At 40.7% G+C, this 16,324-nt stretch overlaps 1 protein-coding gene across 2 annotated transcripts; it reads left to right on the forward strand.

Annotated features, from left to right (window-relative positions):
- The first annotated feature begins 1,500 nt into the window (after positions 1 to 1,500).
- Positions 1,501 to 15,558, forward strand: LOC109407076 (antigen 5 like allergen Cul n 1). 2 transcript variants are annotated; one of them, XM_019680100.3, is made up of 4 exons: positions 1,501 to 1,645; positions 8,620 to 8,894; positions 9,002 to 9,246; positions 15,215 to 15,558. In XM_019680100.3, the coding sequence occupies exons 1-4, from the start codon at positions 1,627 to 1,629 to the stop codon at positions 15,465 to 15,467; spliced, it is 792 nt and encodes a 263-aa protein (XP_019535645.2). In that variant the 5' UTR covers positions 1,501 to 1,626; the 3' UTR covers positions 15,468 to 15,558. The 2 variants fall into 2 exon arrangements, with proteins under 2 accessions (XP_019535645.2, XP_029722970.1); XM_029867110.2 differs by having other exon boundaries at positions 1,513 to 1,657.
- The last annotated feature ends 766 nt before the right edge of the window (positions 15,559 to 16,324 follow it).

Consider the following 16,324-nt stretch of genomic DNA (forward strand, 5'->3'; position numbering starts at 1 on the left):
GACTATCGCACTAGTTTTCACGAGTGCGAAAACGCTAATAAAAGTGCGCGATTGCATCAAATCAACTCGGTTTCTTCAGAGCACTTGTTCACCATAGATTGAAGAAATAGTGCGCCGAAGACATCAACCTGATTTGATGCAAACGCGCACTTTTATTTACGTTTTCGCACTTATGAAGTCGCAGTTCGCAGTCCAGTGCTGAACTAAATGCGGTATATCTTGTCTTAAATGTGATGTTGAACAAATAAATGTATGTATGTAATCAGAAAGATTTCACCAAGTTACATCTCGTCAGACGATCGCACCCACAGCTATGTTTCTTTTTATTTATGTGGCAATCAGTACACTGCGGCCTTATCATCTCAAAAGTGTGATCCGGGTTATATTGACCTGAACACCATATAGACAAATTAACGCAGGTAAAGGTAGTTGTGATAAATTGAATTCAGGTAGTAAACCACTTGACACGCAATGTAAATTCGCACTTTGTTTGTGGACCAGAATATCAACAAAACAGCACATGCTGAATCAAGAACGAAGTCAAGTGTCGAGTAAAGGCATTCGAAAAGTGCCTCGTGTTCCCCTCGCATGTTAAGTTTCGCATATTAATAAGCGTTCTGCATGGAAATACAACATGTGCCGAGACAGCCTGTTAACAATATAGTTCTTACTCACGCAGCTACAGTCTCAGCACCAACAGTTCAACATTGTTTATAAATAATTTCCGGGCACACGTTCACGAACAGTCACCTAGCCCTTGTATTCTACTTTGATTATAATCTTCAATCAAGTTTACACCTTATTATTTTCAAATTATCCCATTTGCTTCGCACAAAAAACTTTCCAGGATCGATCCCCATATCAGTGCCACTTGATTGAAGCTTCCACGTACACCTTAAGGTGAAGATATGACGAAGCCACAACTCGAATTTTCAAAAGCACAAATCTGAAGAACCGAATGTCGGTTTGGACTGAAAAGTTGATCGATTGGTTGCCCGCTGGTGATGACCAATCGATCAACTTTTCAGCGCAAACCGACATTCGGTTCTTCAGATTTGTGCTCTTGAAAATTCTAGATGTGGCTTCGTCATAACTTCACCTTAATCGGCACCATCTTCTAACAACGGTTTTCCATTACCTTAGGGTTTCAAATTTATTCAATTTTCCCTCTCAACGACGACGTGAGACGCCCCAGCATGTAATCGATCAACTTGAATGCAGGTGTCGAAAAGCGCCCCCCGGAGGCATCATGAAAAATGCGTCATGCGGTCGGACCGGCGACGGCGATGCTGCACTCAATCAATGGTGGGAACCTTTTCCCCTAGACGCGATCATCATTCAATAGTCTCGTTTCTAAGTCAGCCGGATTTGATGTTTTAGGAGACTATAGGCCATTTCCATTCAATGGGCTACTTGCTGGGGAGGATCTTCCTTTTTCCCCCGTCGTCGTCATCGTCGGTCGCCTGGGAACGTGGGAAGCACTATAAGAAGCAAATCAATCAACGCACTAATTCCAGTGCCTAAACTATAATCAACCGACGACGTCGAGTTTTCCTAGGATTTCGTAGCCGTCACCTTCTAGTCAAACTGTTTTATACGTTCATTTAAGGAGCGGAGATTCAAAAGATGGAAATCAGTGTGAGCCGTAAGTGTGCTGGTTTGTGTATGAGTTTGTGCTTGTCGGTGTTCGGTGCAATATTTGGATCGGTTGATTGACAAAACGTCGAATGGATGAAATGTCGAAAGGGGCAACATATCTAAAGTATCCTACCTAAATGATCAAAATCAGAAAGTTTTTACGAATGATACCCATGAACAGTGATTTTTATTGGATTGTACAAAACATCCCTCAAAGCACCATTCATCCAGTGCTTGTGAAACTAAAAAGTGCACCCGAACCATATCGCTAAAAAATCGTTTAATGATCAATCAAACCTAATGTTTTCCTTGAGTGAAAAATGTGTAATTGTTATTCTAGTTATAATTGAAAGTGTAGTGTCATGAAGCCTAAACCTGGGTTAAATGATCCCAAATTATTTGATATTGGGCTACAGCTCACTCTGTTATACCTAGGTATATACATTTATTTGTTCAACATCATTAAGACAAGACATAATCAACAATAGTACGCCACAATACTCGGTTTGTGGCTGCCACTCTCCATCCTCGGTCGTGCCCAATGCTTGCCAGGTTACGCTCCACCTGGTCCGCCCATCGTGCTCTCTGTGCTCCACGCCTTCTTGTGCCAACCGGATCAGTTGCAAATACCAGCTTTGCAGGCTTGTTGTGCGGCATTCTTGCAACATGCCCTGCCCACCGTATCCTTCCGGCTTTGCCCTCCTTCTGGATGCTGGGTTCGCCGTAAAGTGCAGCGAGCTCGTGGTTCATCCTTCTCCGCCACACACCGTTCTCCTGTACGCCGCCGAAGATCGTTCTTAGCACGCGTCGCTCGAAAACTCCGAGTGCTTGTAGGTTCTCCTCGAGCATGGTCCATGTCTCGTGCCCGTAGAGGATCACCGGTCTTAGGGGCTGTCCATAAACCACGGGGTCATTTTTTGGGACTTTTCAACCCCCTCCCCGCGTGGTCATTAGTCCATACAAATTTTTTTATTTGTCAATACAAAATGGTCATTGGCCGAAACCCCCCCCTATGACCACGTGGTTTATGGACAGCCCCTTATTAGCGTTTTGTACATAGTGCATTTTCGACCGCAGTTTCTTCTGGAGCCCGTAGTGGGCCCGAATTCCGCTGATGATGCGCCTCCGAATTTCATGGCTCACGTTGTTCTCAGCCGTCAGTAAGGATCCGAGGTAGACGAATTCCTCCACCACCTCGTAAGTATCTCCGTCTATCGTAACATTACTACCCATACGGATCCGGTCGTGTTCGGTTCCGCCTACCAGCATGTACTTTGTTTTTGAGGCATTCACCACCAGTCCGACCTTTGCTGCTTCGCGTTTCAGACGGGTGTACAGCTCTGCCACCGTTCCAAATGTTCTGACAATAATGTCCATGTCGTCCGCAAAGCACACAAATTGTCCGGATTTTGTGAAAATCGTTCCCCGGCTGTTGAGCCCGGCTCGTCGCATCACACCTTCCAGAGCGATATTGAAGAGTAGGCATGAGAGTCCATCACTTTGTCGCAGTCCCCGGCGAGATTCGAATGAACTAGATAGTTCACCCGAAACCCTTGCGCAGTTTTGCACACCGTCCATCGTTGCTTTAATCAGTCTAGTCAGCTTCCCAGGAAAGCCATTTTTGTCCATGATTCTCCATAGCTCTGCGCGGTTGATACTGTCGTATGCCGCTTTGAAGTCGATGAACAGGTGATGCGTTGGGACCTGGTATTCACGGCATTTCTGGAGGATTTGCCGTACGGTAAAGATCTGGTCCGTTGTCGACCGGCCGTCGAAGAAGCCGGCTTGATAACTTTCCACGAACTCATTTGTTTTAGGTGACAGACGACGGAAGATGATCTGGGATAGCACTTTGTAGGCAGCATTCAAAATAGTGATCGCCCTAAAGTTCTCACATTCCAAATGGTCGCCTTACTTGTGAATGGGGCAGATTACCCCTTCCTTCCACTCCTCCGGTAGCTGTTTGGTTTCCCAGATCCTGACTATCAGTCGATGCAGACAGGTGGCCAACTTATCTGGGCCCATCTTGATGAGTTCAGCTGCGATACCATCCTTACAAGCTGCTTTGTCGGTTTTGAGCTGGTGAATGGCATCATTACCTTCCCTCAGCGTGGGAGTTGGTTCATTTCCGTCCTTCGCTACACTGGCGTCGTCGTTTCCTCCGTTGCTGTGGGCTCCCGTGCCTCATTATGAGGATTACAGCCCTCAACAGAGTTTTCCCTTCTTCTGAACATAGGGTGTTTTTTCGTAATATGTATTACTTTTATACTCACTATAAGCTAACAACTTTTTCATCGAAGATTTTTCCTTCTTTTAAACATAGGCTGTTCTTTCTAAGTTTTAGAGAACTTGATTCAGTTGCACTTAATCTTGTTAATCATGTTCGTACTGGAACTCTGAATTTATTTCCGGTGTAACTATAATTTAGACTTTAAAACGCGAAAAACTATTAATGTGTTTATTCAATTAACCATTCAAAGCCAACCAAAATTTAAAGGTCAAACACCGTTTCCCTCAAACATTAAACAGTTTCTTACCTTCCAGTTGCCATTCGGCCTAACGACCCATTCGGCCTAACGGCATTCGGCCTAACGGCATTCGGCCTAACGGCTTTCGGCCTAACGGTGTAGAACCTCTACATAGGATTCTACCAGAGATTCCTTCCGATTTTTTCCCATTCTGAAATATCTACAGAGATTCCTTGAGAAGTTTTTTTAAGATTCTTCAGCAGGAATTTACCGAAAAGTTTCTTTAGAAAAACTTCCATGGACTTCGTCAGAGATTACTCCAGGAATTCTAAACAAATTTTTCAATTCATCAATTGTGGAAAAATCATTTATATTTTTTTAGAAAGTTTCTTAAGGATAAAGAAATTCATAGATTCTTTCAAAAAATCTCCATGAATTCCTTCGAAGAAGCCTCCTGACCGGGGATGTAATTATACAGATTTTTCAGCTTCCATAACGATATTGTTTTATATGAAATACAGATTTTTGAGCTATAGGGTTTTTTTTAATATTTGCATGAGATACAGATTTTTCTCCCACATTTTATATAAGATACAAATTATAGAAAAGATTGATACACATTTTTCAAAAAATCATCTGGCATTCCCACTACTGACAATCATTCAGAAATTCCTCAAGGAATTCTTACAGAAAATGATTCTTTTAGAGTTTCCTCCAGGCATTCTTGCACATATTATTCTAGAGACACCATCATTTTGTCAACACTTCTTTAGAAAACCTTTCAAGGATTGCTTAAAAAATTGTTCCACAAATGACATTAGAAAAGCCTCCCGAACACTTCCTTTCCTAAAATCGTCCATGAATTCCTTCGATCAATCGTCTAAAGAAATTCTTCCAGGAATTTCTTCAAGAATTCCCCTAGAAAACTTTTCGTGGATTTATTCAGAAATGCCAACATAGATTCTTTCAGAAGTTCCTTCAAGGACACGTTCAGAAATTTTTTGAATAATTGTTTCAGAACTTCCTCCAGCAATTCCATTAGGGAAGCAGAATCAGAACTACTTCAGAAATTTATTCGTGGTCTTCTTAACAAAATCTTCCAAAGATTCCTTTAACAAATTATTTCACAAATTCGAAAAACTCCTCCAAAGTTTCCTTCATAAAATCATCCCTTGATTCCATCATAAATTATTCCATGGATTCATTGAAACACTAGGAGTTCCTTTGGACATTATTCTGTTAGAAAGTCTGCTCTAGGATGGTGCATCCATGAATTTCTTTAACAAAAAATCTCAATCCTGTTTCCGTCCAAAATATTTCTAAAGATTATTCCATAATTTTTGAATTTCCAACTCATGGAATGGAACTTATGGATCCCCCTAAAAAACTTTCAAGGAATTGCTTCAGAAATGCCTCCAAAGTTCAATTTAATCAATTCTTCCAGTGATTACTCAAGAAAATCCTCCTGGGATTTATTAAGAAATTTCGCCCATGCATCCTTTAGAAAATCCTCCAGGGGTTCCTTTTGAAATTCATCCACGGATTTGAGGAACCCTCGTCCTTGAAACCGTCGTCTTTGGATGCCTTTAGAAATTGTTGAAGGAATTTCTTAACATAATCAGGAAATTCTCCCCATAATTCTTTAAGAAATTCCTCCGGAATCCTTCGAATGCACTTTATCTTTGATTTTCATCAGTAATTTGAACAAGTATTTTGTAAGCCCTCCATTGATCACTTCAGGAAATACTCCATCGATTCTGCTGAAAATTGTCTAGGAAATACTCTGAAAATTCCACCAGGGATTTCTTCTGAATTTTGTTTTTCCATTCTGAAATATCTACAGAGCTGCCTTGAGAAGTTCTTCTAAGATTCCCCCTGAACTTTACCGAATATTTCATATAGAAAAACTTCCTCCATGAAATTGTTCCAGGGATCGTTTAATTCATCCGTCATTTCACATAAACAATCCTAAGGAGTTTTTTGAAGTTCTCCAAGGATTTCTTTAGGACAAATTTCTCCGAAATTTCTCCATAAATTCCTTCGAAGAATCCTGCCTGACTTTCGTTCAGAAATCCTTCTCAAGATTCTTTCAGAAAATCAAGGAATGCTTTCAGAAATTCCTCCAGAAATTCTTACACATATTATTCTAGAGATACACAGCATTTTCCCAAGAACTTACATGAATAACCTTTCATGGATTGCTTTCGAAATTGCTTCAAGAGTGGTTTTAGAAAATTCTCGGAAATTGCTTTCCTCCTGAAATTTCTTCAAGGATTAGGAGGAGTAGCTCCTCCTCTCTGGAGCCACCAAATGTTGGCGTCAGCACAATCTTCCGATTGACAACACAATTGGCGTGGTATTCTTCTTGCGATGGGACTAGACCAAATACTTACTGAATCCAGCAGCACTCTCGTCCACAGCTATCGCGATGATGAATCGACGATGATCAGGATGACGAAACCCATAATCGTTTCACGGTACCGTTGCGAAGGGATGCGGTGTGCCAACCAGGGATGCCGGATGATTTTTTGAAAAATCTGTCTGTCTGTCTGTCTGTCTGCCTAACCGCTATGGGTTCGAAAACTACTGGACCGATCGGTGTGAAATTTTGTATGTGGGTGCTGTTGGGGCCGGGAAAGGTTCTTAGCTTGGTATGAGACCTCTCTCCGGTCTTTGGAACGGGGGGCTCCCATACACATTATTTTGCGGGGGACGTCCCTATGAAGCTGTATGTCAAAAAACACAGTAGGCAGGCAGTATTTACGACGTTTGCCGGCAATGAGGTACATATACAGTTGGCGCAGATAAACATAGCAAACCACTAGTTGTCTCTTTTGTTCTACCGTTGATCAAATGCAACTCAATGAGTGACGTCACTAATTGAGTTGCATTTGATCAGCGGTAGAACAAAAGAGACAACTAGTGGTTTGCAATGTTTATCTGTGCCACCTGTATTTGAAACTCAGCTAGTTTTATATAAAACGAAATCTGAACGGATGCTCAAAAATCTGTATAATACAGATGAATTTGTATCTGTAGAGTGAGAAAAAGTTCGAAAGATTCAATGATTTTTAACTTTAACGATTCTAAGTATCAACTCTTTTGAAGAATTGAATTATCCTTGGAATTATCCAATCAAGTGATGATCAGAATAATATAAGGTGGAGCGAACCTGGTGTGATGGTTAAAGCACATGACTATCACACCGAGGACCTGGGATCGAATCTCACTCTCAACAAACTCACAAATTGTGAGTTCTTCCTTCGGAAGGGAAGTAAAGCGTGGGTCCCGAGATGAACTAGCCTAGGTGTAAAAATCTCGTTAATACAGATAAAAAAAGAAAAAAAAAGAAAAGAAAAATATATAAGCTTCGCAAGAGCAAGTTTAGGATCAAAGGAATTTGAGTGGCAAAATACTAACCCGGGAGGTAGGGTGCCTGTACCAGTTATCGCACCACCTAAGAAAAACCATTTCTACAAAAATAAGAAGAAGACCGACGAATGTAAACAATAAGTCAAATGATTGATAAGTTTTCATACTTTACAGGAAAAATAAAAAACCGAAGCCAAAACTGCTTTTAGTATTTATTACGGCGTGTGCCAATGATAGGAACCCTGTACCAGTTATGGGTACATTTGTTAATCTGGGTTCCACTATTTACATGCATTCTTTATGGGATTTGCCATAGGTAACTGGTACACTATGGCGAAGTAGGGTGCAAGGAGGCCGAAAAGTTAAGAAAAATGATTTATTTCTACCATAATTTGAGCAAATTGTGAAGTTTGAATGATTGCAATCATCTTTTGTGATCGTGATCTATTGTTCACGGAATTTTTCTTGTTGATTTGTATCTTTAAAGGTTGAAAATCAACTATGGCGAATTTGAGGTACTATAGCCATAACTGGTACACTGAGCCTATTCAGTGTGGAGTCCAAAAACACCAACCATGGTTGTTCGAATTTGGTTAGGTGTATTGGAAAGGAATTCGTTCCAAATTGTGTGGATTCAAATGTACTTCACGCTTCGCATTCGTAACATGCGGTATGGTACTTTTTAGTGGAGTCCTACTTTTGTCAGGTTTCTCATACCCGCCATCTGATGTCGAAGCGATTGACAAGATACTAAAGTCTCAACTAAGATTCCTCCTATAATCTGTCATAAGTTATCGTCCAATAATTCCTTAACAATTCCGGTCAAAAAAAAAACAGAAATATGAAGAATTATTTCAATATACTAAATCATGATTTTTTCAGAGATTAAAATATTGAAACTGACCTAGTAACTGACTTATTGATATCAACAATATTAAGCATGTTCAAGCTACCCATCTGCAGAAATCTTCAACTCATCTGGAATCAAAATGAATGCCTTTAATTTTGTTGTTTGAATTTCGATGAATCCGTTCTAAAATATGAACTACCTGAATGTATAACTCGACGTTTTGCCATTCGACCTTTCATCCTTTTGACCTATGGTCTCTACCACATTCTGAGTGTTTCCTTCCGTTTCCAGGTCTGATGCTGTCGCTGATGGTTGTTTCCTGTCTGCTGGGCTTGGTCGCATCCCAAACGGACTACTGCGATCCACTGCTGTGCAAAACCGACCACCTGCACATCGGCTGCAATGCCACGGATGATTTCGGCCCGGCTTGCCCGTCCAACACCGAGGTGATCCCCATGGACGACAAGCTGCGGGACATGATTCTCGACTTGCACAACAGTCTGAGAAGTGAACTGGCCAACGGCAAAATGGAAGGATTCGCTTCGGCCGAACGGATGGCCGTTCTGGTAGGTAGTGTGGGATGGTGGAATGGGGGGCACTTTTTCCGCAACCAATCGATGATGACGATGGTTTTGATTTGGATTATCTTTTGCTTCACCCCCGCGGCGGGCAGGTATGGAACGACGAGCTGGCCAAGCTGGCCGAGTACAATACGCGCACCTGTCTGTATTCCCACGATGACTGCCGGGCGACGGAGCAATATCGCCACGCCGGCCAGAACATCGCACGGAAGTCCAAACCGAACAACATCACGGTGGAGGTGACGCGTGCCATTCAGGACCTGACCAACAAATGGTGGCAGGAGTATGTCGATACCAATCAGACCGTGGTGGACTCGTACCGGAAGGTGGGCGAAGGGTGAGTATCCGTGGGGGGAGGTAATGTTTTTGAATGTAGAGCGGGTGGATCCATTCCATGCTTGAGCATAATCCATACTAAAGCAGCACACATGTCACAAAAGAGTCACGTCAGAGCAGGTTTGAGTTTGGAGATTCCTCTGGAAGACGCTTCGAAAATTCCACAGGAGTTGGGAGTTCCATAAGAAATTTCGCAATGAGTTGAATTTGGAATTATTTTAATAGTTTTTTTTTTCGGTAATCACTACCGGAGTTCATAGAAAAAGAAAGTTCTTAAATAAATTTTCTTTAGTAGTTTCTCCAAAAAATTTTCAGGATTTCTTTTTTCAAAGGTTTTATTGGGAATTTGTTTCATAAATCATTTAATAATTACTCCAGATACTTTTTAAAAATCCCCCAGGAGTTCCATCCCGAATTCCTCCGGGATTTCCATAGAGAATTCCTCCACGAAATCCATCAGCAGGAGCTCCATCACAAGTTTTCTCCAGAGTTTCATGGAAAATTCCTCCAGGAGTTACATCGATAATTCCTTCAGGGATTTTATTGGAAATTCCATCAAGAATTCTTTTAGGAGTTCTATTGGGAGTTCTTTGAGAGATTTCTTCGAGAATATCTCCAACAGTTCAACAGTTTCCTCCAGAAGTTTCATGGTGATTTCTTCAGGGATTACATATGTGATTTCTTCAGGGGTTCCATCGGAAATTATTCCAGTATTTCCAACGTGTTTCATTTGAGAATGAAGAAATCTACGGATCAATTACTCCTAAAGTTCCTTAAAAATTTTCTTGGGGTGTTTTAGTTTCTTAAAATGTCTCCAGGTGTTCCATCTGAAGTATATCAATAAGTTCTTTAGAGAATTATCTCAGGATTTCCATAAGAGATTCCTGCATGAAATACATCGACAACTCCTCTTAGATGATTTTTTTTTCAAAATAATTCTCGACAATTTAGTCTGGAGTTCCACATGGAATTCTTTATGAGTTCTTTAGACAACTATTTCAGAAGTTTCTACGAGAATATCTGCGTAAATTCTTTCGGAAATTTCTTTGGGAGTTTCTTTAAGAATATTGTCTAACAATTACTCCAAGAGTTCCTTCAACAAATACTCCAGAAGTTTTTTGACAATCCCTTCGTAGATTCCTCCGAAAGATTCTTTGAGAATCTCACCAGGAGTTTCTTCGAAAATTCCTACAGGAGTTTCATTCCAAATTTCAACAGGATTTCTCCAAGAGTTTTTCTGAGAATGCTTCAAAGATTTTTTTCGATAATTGCTTTAGGAGCTGCATAGGGAACTCCGTTGAAAATCTATTTAGAAATTCTACTTGAATTTGTATTGGTGAGTTTTTTTAAGACTTTTTTTTATAATTCCTACAGGAGTGCTTCAAGGACATCCATTCTTAATTCGTCTAGGAAACAATTTGAATTTAATTCACAATATCCATTCAGAAGTCCTGCAGTTGTTTCATAAGCAATTCTTGCATGAATTTACTTATTGTTTTCCCCAGAAATAACTCTTTGAATAGCTCTACGAAAGGAGTTCCAATAAAAAATCCTCAAGAATTTTAATTGGCAATTCCTCGAAGAGTTTCATTGGGATTTTCTCTACGAGTAATTCTGGGAATTCCAGGGGTCTATTAAATCTCTAAATGAATTTCATTGGAAATTTTCCTGGAGCCCCACTCCCAATTCCGCCGAGTCTTTTATCGGAAAATCATGAAGGAGTTCAAATAAAAATTTCTCCAGGATTTCCAACGGAAATTGCTCCAAGTATTTCAATTGCAATTCTTCCAACAACTTAATTGAACAACTTTATTTCTTCATCAGTTCCTTTGGAAATTCCTTCAGAAATTTTATTGCGAATTATTCCACAAGTTTTATCGGAAATTCTTATAGGAATTAAATCACGAATTCCTTAAGGAGTTCCATTAGGAATTCTACTAGGAGTTCCTTCATTGTTTTCTTCAGAGGGAATTTCTGAAGCAATACCTGGAGGAATTTTTGAAGGAAGTCCTGGAGGAATTCCCAAAGGAACTCCTAGAGAAATTTCGTGAAGGATTTTTCGATTAAACTTTTTGAGGAGTTTCCGAAGAAACTACTGAAAGAATTCCCGGAGGAACTCCTAGAGAAATTTCCGAAGAATCTCCTGCAGGAACAACCGATAGAACTGCTAAAGGAATTCAAAACGCAATGCATGGAAGAATTTTCAATGGAAATGCTGGAGGAATTCCTGACGGAATACCTGAAGGAATTCCCAAAGAAAACCCTGATGGAATTCTCGAAGGGATATCTCAAGAAATTCTCGCAGGGATTCCTGGAGGAGGTTCCGATGGAATACCTGGAGGAAAACCAGGAGGACTTCGTAATGGAACTCCTGGAGGAATGGTCGATTGAATTACAGGCGGAATTCCCAAGGGAATAATTGGAGGTTTTTTAAAGGAACTCCTGGAGGAGTTTACAAAGGAACTTGTAGAAAATTTTCAGTTGAATTACCTGAGGGGATTCATTAAGGAATTCCCGAGGGGACTCCTAAAGTAATTCCTTGAGGATCATCTGAAGGAAATCTCAATGGATTTCATAAAGGACTTTCAGAAGGAGTACCTCGGGAAATTCCCGATGGAAATAATTGAGGGATTTCTAACGGAAATTCCGGAGGTATTCTCGCAAGAAGTCCTCTAGGAATCCGCGAAGTGAAATTTCTCCAGGAACACCTTGAAGAATTTTCAAAAGATGCCCTTGACGAATTCCGAAAAGAATCCCTAGAGCAATTTCCAAGGGAACCTCTATGGGAATTTTCGAAGGAATTCCCGAAAGAGCTGCTGAAGGAACTCTTGATAGAACTCTGAAAAGAATTCGCTAGGAACCATCTGTGGGAATTTCTGATGAAATTCCAGGGAAAATCCCTGAAGGAACACATAATGAATTCTCAAAGGAACTCCTTCAATAAATGGAATGGAACTCCTCAAGAAATTCTTGAAGAAATTTCTAGAAGAATTCCCGAAAGATCCCGAAAATGTTTTCCTTTGGGTAAGAATAACTTGAAAATGACTATGTCCAACCAAAAACCTGCGCTGTCGACACTCCTTTGTGACATGTGTGCTGCTTGGGTGATGAAATAATTTGGAAAATCTGGTAAGAAATGCCGAAGGAATACTGAAATAATCCCGAAGGGATCCACATATGTATCACCAAACTTTTTTTTGAGGGAATGCCTGAAATAATCGCAGATGTCCTGGAAAAAAAAATCAATGGAGGAATGTCAGAAAGAATTCCTGAAGATATCTTTAAAGGAATCCCGAAAGAATTTTTGCAATTATCCTTGAGTAAATCTCGGGAAGAGCGTCTACAAAAAAAAAAAAAACTGGGAAAAATCAATGAAGGAATCCTGGAAGGAAGCCCGCGAGGTATCCCAAAAGGAAATCTTGAGAAATCCTTGATACATTCCTGAGAATAATCCGTGAAATACTCTCGGAAGAATTCCTTGAAGGAATGCCGGGAGAAATCTATGAAGGAATCCCAGAAGGAGTTGATGACGGAGTTCCGCAAAGAATTCCTGGAGAACTGCCTGACAAAATCCTTGGGTAATTCATAAAGGAATGTTAGGGGAAATTTTTAAAGAAAACCCGAGAATGATCAATGAACGGACCTGGAAAGAATCCCGGGAGAATTCTCTGAGAAAATCCTGGCAAAAATGCCGAAAGAAAGAATCTCTGGAGAGAGGATCAGGGAGGAGTCTCTAATGGAATTCCTGTATGCATCCTAGACGGAAACTCAAAGGATTTTTTTTTTCATATTCCAGGAGAAATTTAAAAATTATTGACGTAATCCTAGAAGGTGTCAATGACGGAAATCTAGGATGAACATCCAAAGAAAACTAAAAATAAATCGCTAGAGGAATCCCAAGTGGAACCAATGAAGAAGTCCCAGAAACAACCTTGATGGAATGCCGAGAAATACTCTTAAATCAATTAAGGCGAAACTGGAAGCATTTCCTCACTTTTTGATTTTTTATTAAATAACGAAGCAATATTTTCAAAATCGGTTTTCGTGCACATGTAGAGTATGGATCGAGGTATCTTCTGATTGTTTTTTGTAGTGGAAAATGTTTTTCGTTTTTGCAAAAACCATTTTTGAACGGAATTTCACAAAAAAATGGTTTCTGCAAAAATGGAAAACATTTTCCACTTCAAAAAAATTCAGAAGATACCTTGATTCATACTCTACATGTGCACGAAAACCGATTTTGAAATTATTGCTTCGTTATTTAATAAAAAAATCAAAAACCGAAAAAATGAGAAAATGCTTCCAGTTTCGCCTTAAAGAATCGTGAAAGTAATCTCCAACGGATATTCAGAAACAAATCCTGGAGAACTCCTGCGCAAAAACCTGCAGGATTCGCCGAATCGCAGAATTTCCTTAAGTGATTCCAGTAGAAATGCCTGCAGTAACGCAGGGAGTAATCCATAAAAGAGTTCTAGAGAAACTCCTGAAAGTATCCCGGGTTGGATTCCTGGAGGAACCCTATGAAGAATACTCGAACAGAAGCCGTGAGCAATTCTGAGAGGAAAACCGGGAGCAAATGCAGAAGAAGTCCTAGTTCGAATCTCTACAGGATAATCTAGAGGAATTACAAGATGAACCATTAGTAGCAATCCTTGGAAAACCCACGGAGAATTATCGGGAGGAATTGCTGGACAGTTTAATTGATAAATCCCTGCGACAGGCCTTGTATGTAGACCAAGATGTCCGTGATAGTTCACCCCAGTGGCAGTGTTCGAAGGACTTTTACAAATTACATTTTTGGGTCAGATAAACGTTTTTTGCAGAAATAATCAGAATTGTGTCTTTTGTTCGGCTGCGATTTTCAGTTTGTGGGGCATAATAGTCCCATATTGCATGGTTTTAGAGCTTAAAACTCCATTAAACAGATGCCAATTTGATTATGAAGCCGCCATCTTGGATTTTAGACCGCCATCTTGGTTATTCCATTCACCATTATTGAACTCCAGACATCTTCCCCATACCAAATATTTCCATATTGCATGGTTTTAGAGCCTACAACTCTACTATACAGCCGTTTTGAGTTTTGAGTTTTGCCATTTTTGGGCTCCGGACAACGTCTCCATACCAACTTGCATACTCCATACCAACATACCCTTATTGCATATTTTAGAGCCTTAAACTCTATCAAACTGCCGGCATCTTGAATTGTGAGTCGCCATCTTGAGGTCGACATCTTAAATTTTGGGCCGACATCGTGGAATTTCTGGCCTCCAGTGTTGATTTTCGCGCAAAATTCGTCAACCATGCTAAAGGTTATAAAAATCAGCGCAGTTTGATGAGCCGCATAACGGGGCTTGGTTCAGTTTTAATACGGCCAGTTCTACCGGTACTGGCCCGGATCTTGGAAAGAGCCGTAACTCCGGAACACCTTGACTGATCCGGGCCATTTTTAACAGCAAACAATACGGTAAAATTCCGGTCCAATTCGTGCTAATATCCGAATAATCGGCCAATGGGAAGTGCCTGAAAAGTTAGTGAACTATTTTTACGCACAGACATACATACATACACACATACAGACATCATCTCAATTCGTCAAAACAGAGTTGATTGGTATATATGACTTGATCCTCCGAGCCTTCTATCGAAAATTCGTTTTTTGAGTGAACATGTAGCCTTCCAGAACACTTTGATGTACGAGACAAGCAAAAAAAAAACAACCTTAACTCATTTCTGCAAGATATTCCAACTTTTTAATGCTTAATGATACAGCATGGAATCACTGCAATCAAAACAAATGTTTTCGTGTACCGTTTGAGTTTTCAATTTCCAATCTCGTTTTTTTCCCTCCGACAAGAAATCACCCACAGGCTAAACACCACCTTAGTAAAGTAACCAAAAGTCTCGTTTCACATTCATACGTTCCATATTTTTTTTTCTCTCTCTCTCGATTTCCATCCATCTCGCAGCGTCCACATCGGGCACTTTTCGCTGATGGCCAACGATCGGATCACGCGGATGGGCTGCGCCGCCACCAAGTACTGGAACCCGGAAAACAAGCGCAACTACGTGTACTACGTGTGCAACTACTCGTTCACCAACGTGCTCGGGAAGCCGATCTACAAAAAGGGCAAACCGTGCGCCAAGTGCGAAGGCAAATGCAGCACCAAATATCCGGGCCTGTGCGAGGGCATCGCCGACGCTATCGATAAGGAGATTTGAGCGAGCGCGCAGCGGTTTGACACAAGGGATTGGATGTTGTGTCCATTGCTTCGTCAATGTTGGATTAGATACAGATATTTGTGATACCTCAGTTGAGGCTGGCGTTTGCTTGATGCCGAAAGAAATGTCCGTATGCACTGACTGTAGCAGTTTGTCATGTGTAATTAAGTCTTAAATGAAACACTATCCAAGTGCGTGGGAAATTTGTGCTTTAATTGTGGCCAAGCGGCACGCATAAATTACATTTCGCAGTAATAATAAACAACGACGCACCTGGGAATCGGTACACGTGTTTGGTGTGCAATTCAGCATCATCGTCATTAGGGTAGATCAGCGCAAACTGATGTAAGCTTTCACTATAGCCTTCGAATGATGTGATTCATCTCTACTGGAAAAGTTTGTAACACCCCTAACTTGTATTGGCGCAGTAGAATAATCAAACAAATTCAATCATTGCTTTTATTTATTGTGCCGTTTAAACGAGATTCGATATAGAAAAGAAGTACGAGGAAGGATAAACGTGTGGAACCTCCTAGGGAATTCCAGGAGTTCTCAGAAGGAACCTTGTGGACATTTCTAGAGAAATCAATTATGGTGTTCCTTGAGGTGTCCCTGAGGAATTCCTTAAAGACTCTTTGAGGGAGTTCCTAGAGAAATCTCTTGGAAAATTCGTAGAAGAATCCCTGAAAGAATTCCTGAGGGAATCGCTGAGAGAATTCCTAAAGGAACCCCCGTGGAAAGTCCTGGAGGGAGGAATTCTACTAGGAATCCCTCTAAGAACTCACTCAAGGACTCTTCTAAATACTTCCTTTGGGATTCTTCCCGGAATTACCTCAGAGATTCCTCTAGAAACTCAC

The sequence above is a fragment of the Aedes albopictus genome, chromosome 3, assembly GCF_035046485.1.
Source record: "Aedes albopictus strain Foshan chromosome 3, AalbF5, whole genome shotgun sequence".
NCBI lineage: Eukaryota > Metazoa > Arthropoda > Insecta > Diptera > Culicidae > Aedes > Aedes albopictus.